Source organism: Eucalyptus grandis, chromosome 10 (genome assembly GCF_016545825.1).
Source record: "Eucalyptus grandis isolate ANBG69807.140 chromosome 10, ASM1654582v1, whole genome shotgun sequence".
NCBI classification, from domain to species: domain Eukaryota; kingdom Viridiplantae; phylum Streptophyta; class Magnoliopsida; order Myrtales; family Myrtaceae; genus Eucalyptus; species Eucalyptus grandis.
The window spans coordinates 10832225-10836924 of NC_052621.1; the positions used below are offsets into that span (position 1 = coordinate 10832225).

The 4700-nt window shown below is 43.2% G+C and overlaps 1 protein-coding gene across 1 annotated transcript; it reads right to left on the reverse strand.

Annotated features, from left to right (window-relative positions):
* Nucleotides 1-248: 248 nt before the first annotated feature.
* LOC104421698 (protein NRT1/ PTR FAMILY 2.7) lies at nucleotides 249-3343 on the reverse strand. Its single transcript, XM_010033751.3, has 4 exons — nucleotides 3190-3343; nucleotides 2889-3106; nucleotides 1747-2285; nucleotides 249-1198 (listed from the first exon to the last, which is right to left on the reverse strand). Exons 1-4 carry the CDS (start codon nucleotides 3308-3310, stop codon nucleotides 340-342), a joined length of 1737 nt encoding a protein of 578 aa, XP_010032053.2. The 5' UTR covers nucleotides 3311-3343; the 3' UTR covers nucleotides 249-339.
* Between the last annotated feature and the right edge of the window lie 1357 nt (nucleotides 3344-4700).

Genomic DNA, 4700 nt, shown 5'->3' on the forward strand with positions numbered 1-4700 from the left:
TGAGAGAGAAAATCTTTGACATGATAAATAAATAAATAAATAAGCTGATGCTTATTAGTCGATCATAGGCCACATGGCAAAATCATACTAAGTGTCTTGCCATCTGGCAATTACAGAAACAAAGTTAAATGCCAAATGGCAAGCAAAGGAGCGAACTTTCTGTCTCAGCTCTTGCTTTTAACTTAGATATAATAGATATGCACAAACACATATTTTTATTGAGAAAGTCTTCCACGAAGAAGCGGGCATTCAAATTAACAACATTTTTGTCTAACTAGACAAGAAATGTACATAGACTAATTCCAGCGCCAGCATGCATGGACAAACGTATTTAGGACCTCATTCTTTTTCGCCAGCATCATCCCTCAATGGAAGATTCGAACTAGAACTCCCATCTTTTCCCTTGTACAACTTTGCGCATACGAGATAATACCCGAAATTTGCCATCCCAACCCCAGCAAGCAACCAATACATACAATCCAACCTCCCGTCGTTCAAGTTGTCCGGCAACCACCCCGTGCTCCTTCGAACCAGATCGACCAACACGGTGCTCAAATAATAAGATATCCCAATCACCGCCGACACCATTGCAGTCGCGCTGTTGCTTAAGTTCGCCGGGAATTCTCGGAAGTACAGCAACACTTGTCCCGGAAAATGGAATGCTTCTCCAATTCCTACCAGAATCAGTTGAGGAAATAGCCACAGCACAGACATCGGGACTATATGATTGTAAACGTTCTGAAGATGGTGGAGATGGGATGTCCTGAGCCTGCGTGACTCTACTAGTGCCGATACAATCATGCCGAGCACATTCAGGAGATGACCCGTACCGATCCTGTGGAATACTGTTGGAGGTGAACCGGTCAGCTTTTTCCACAGCGGGAATGAGGATCGAAAGCGATCAATCAAAGCAAGAGAGACCAAGGTGGAGATCATGACCATGACGATGATTGAACCGGCCGGGATCGTGAAATGGGGTCCTAGGTGGCGGTCCATGGTTAAGGCTTGGAGGACTGTCATGCTGTTTTGGACAGCGATCGGGATGCTCAAGAAGATGGTGCTTGACCACAGTGGTAACACTCTGATCACGGATTTTAGGTCCTCCACTTGCTGCACCGTGCACAGCCTCCAAGGCTTGGCGATGGAGTTGTCGGACTTGGTGTCCCCATCAGTTTTCACAGCAGCACGATTCAAGAACCTGCGAAACGGAAAAGGAATCGACTACCGTCACTTGTAGTTGTAAATTACCTCTAACATCATATCTCCTGGTAGCTTGATTTCACCGATCGATATTCATTTGCATCTGAAGGCGAACGAGCGATAGTAAAGCAAGCACATGAGTGTAACTTGATGTTCTCGTACAAAAGGACATGCACACGTTTATTGGGCTAGTCGTATACATCCAACTTTCTTCCCGTTTTTTACGTAATGACTTGGAAGTCCAAGTTTCATTAGCTGGCTCGAGTCCAAGCCTAGGCGGGCGGTTCATATTTCAGACTGTTTGCACTTGAAAGATGAGGAATCAAACTGGTGTTATATGCCTAAGTTACACACACGCCTCTGCTCCTTAACCACTAAATCAACCCAGTGAGATTACGGCTAGGCATCGTGATCGTCGGTCCTATCTATTTGGGAAGATAAAGCATTCATCGATCGATGGCACGTATACTGTCGCGTCATTTAAAGGAAGAAGTCTTAGCACAATGTAGAAATAGTATTAAACTCCGCACTCTCGCTTGTAGGTACCTGAAGTTCATTTTAGGAGGTACGCCCACCTCCTTATTCTGTCCATCTCGGCCGTAATAGAACTCATTGCTGTTCGGTGTGAGCTGAAGCTTCCGTTTCCGTAAACTAGAAACAAGGACACGAGCTAAGCTCAGTAATGGACTCCCCTGAGGTGTCTCGTGGCGATAATACCGATTTCCAGCAACAAGAACCGCGAGCCCAATGAAGTTTGCAGCAACGCATAGCCAAAACCCAAAGGCCCAACTCACGCTGTCCTCGACATAAATGATCAGCGTGCTGCTTAGGACGTAACCGGCGTATTGTGCAAAGAAGAACCAATTGAAGAAAGTCGATTGATCCTTTTGGCTTTCGAACTGGTTCGCCCCTAATGTTGCCATGGTGAACCTCACTCCGGACGCCCCGAGTGTCGCTAGGACTATCCCTGTGTAGAGCACGCCGAGTTGAAGGTTAGATGGGGCTTTGCACGAGCTTGATCCGTTTCCACACGGCTCGGGCCGCAATGAATTAAGCGTCGCCGTTAAGGATAAAAGAACTATACCCTGCAAGCGGCAAGTTGGCCAAAAATAATGCTACTGATCGGTCGTGAGCAAACCCACTTTAAAAATTCATCAGAGACAAGATTCTCAGGAAGACTTATTTGCTACTTGCTAGGGAGCCCTGGAGATGTGTGCCCTTCAGCAATCTCAATGTTTTCAACGTTGGAAAACAATAAAGATTGCTGGAGTGACAGTTTGTTACTGAGATTTTTATTATTATTTCGTTTCTTATTTAATGTTCTTGATCAGTTCACTATGAAAACCATGTGATGGTATGGTGTGGGTTTGTTTGAGTAAAAGAATATTTCGAACTTTGATGTGTTTGATTTGCTGAAAATGAGAAAAATCATTTATGTTCAAAAAAAAAAAAAATACATACTTAGAGTTAAAAAAGAAAATTGAATTTCCTTATCTGAAAAAAAGAACATTCTCCTTGAAAATGATTTTTCAGAAAATATTTTCTCTTATCACAAAATTTCCTCTAAAACAAACACACTCTAGTATTATATTACTTGCAATTAGCCCACTATTATCAAACCCGTCTAATTTAGCAGTTGAAAGAGAAGCTGTGAACAGCAAGATCGCGAGGTTGAGATGCCATCATACCATCGAGGCTACGAAGGAAGAAATGGAGGCGACCAAGAAGCATCCCAGGACGGAGTCGGCTATGACCGCGCCAAGAATCGGGAGGAGACAGAAGCAGCCATTGATCACGTTGAAAACCTGCGCTGCGTCGATCCGGTTCACATCGAACTCTTTGATCAAGTACACAATCAAGTTCGTCATCCATCCGGTTGCGCCCACGCTCAACAAGGCCGCCGCTCCTGGTCCATCATGGCAGCCGACACAGTTCAGACGTTCGCCCGAATCAAACTAGTTTTACTCAGGGGGAGAGAGAGAGAGAGACCTGTGATGAACGGGAATGTAGCCCAACCAGCTCGTTTACTCTCGGCATTGCAGGGTTTTAGTTCGGCCTCTCTGCTGCTGCCGGCGATGCATTTGGCTTGGCCTGAGCCCGAGCTTTCCATCTTCAACTCTTTGACTGAACTTGTCGGGTTATCCCAGAGAGCCTCTGTGCTTCCTCATAGCGGGGATGCCCGCACTGGTTTCGACAGCCCTTTATTGTTGCCAAAAGGACAGCTCACGACGTTAGAAAATCTATTATTGCCAAAGGACAGGTTTGACACCCCACCAATCAGTTCTCATCTAACTGGGAAGGCTTACCTATCTCGTTTGAGACAAAAAAAATAGCCTTACAAGATGCCGGATACTCCGGTTAGATCATATCATTTTAATATACCATGACCAATCACATATCTACGTAGCAATTCAAACTTTTAAGACAATTCACTGTTATCCCACTAAATCTCACATAATAATTCAAATCTTTTTATATCTCATTTACCTTTGTAGTTAAATTTTCACGCTTAGTATTAAGTAAAAAGATCGGACGGAGTGTAAAGGAAAGTGTAAAATAATTGACTGTGATTTATGATTTAAACTCTATTTCGTTATCATTATTATGCTGCCCGAGCCATAAAACTAAGCAAAACAAAGAAAGTGGCGATATGAAGAGCCAATCAGTTCTCATCCAAACTAAGAAGGCTTGCCTATCTTGGTGAAATGGTCTTACAAGATATCGGATGCTCCGGTTAGATTATCGAACGCACGAAAAAAATGGCACGGTAATTCCCTTGGGATGGTCCAAGATACGTCTAAACTCCGGCTCGTTATCATCATTGCGTTGCCCAACCCGCAAAACTAAGCAAAATGAAGAAAGTGACGATTTGAAGAACCGATCCCGGGCCTTCGCTAGCAGTACTAGGCAGCCATGCACTGTCCTTCTCTGCAATCTTGCATCCTTCATGCATAAATGAAAATAGAAGGATACCGGAACCCTACCATTCACGTAAGTGGCCCTTCTCATGGGCCTTTTGGCAAGAGGGGAGCGGGACTGCTAATTAATTGCTCGAGTGGCCCTTCTCATGGGGCTTTCTATCAGTTTGGTCCCTCTCCGATGTAAAAGGCTCGCAATCGTTGCAGCAATTCCACATGGACAAAGACTTAATCTATCTTGTAAATAAACTTAACCTTTTCTACTCTGGTTATCGAATTTGACCGTAACTTTATTTTTCAATATTTTTTTATGTTTTTATCTCCTTTTCACTGTTCAGTGGATTCCAGTGCAACTTTTTCTACGCTGATAGTTTCGTTCGGTCTATAGTTTAGTTTACTATTAAATTAATCTTCTATTTACCTTAATCACGCCTTAAAAATAAGAGATATTACCTGAGATTGTTGCTTTAAAGAGTTCTATTTTGTCTCCGTTTTCATAGTAGGAAATTATACTATGCAACAAATGGATGGATTTATACATAAATGAGAAATTTTAATTGAAATTGGCTCATTCTATATTAG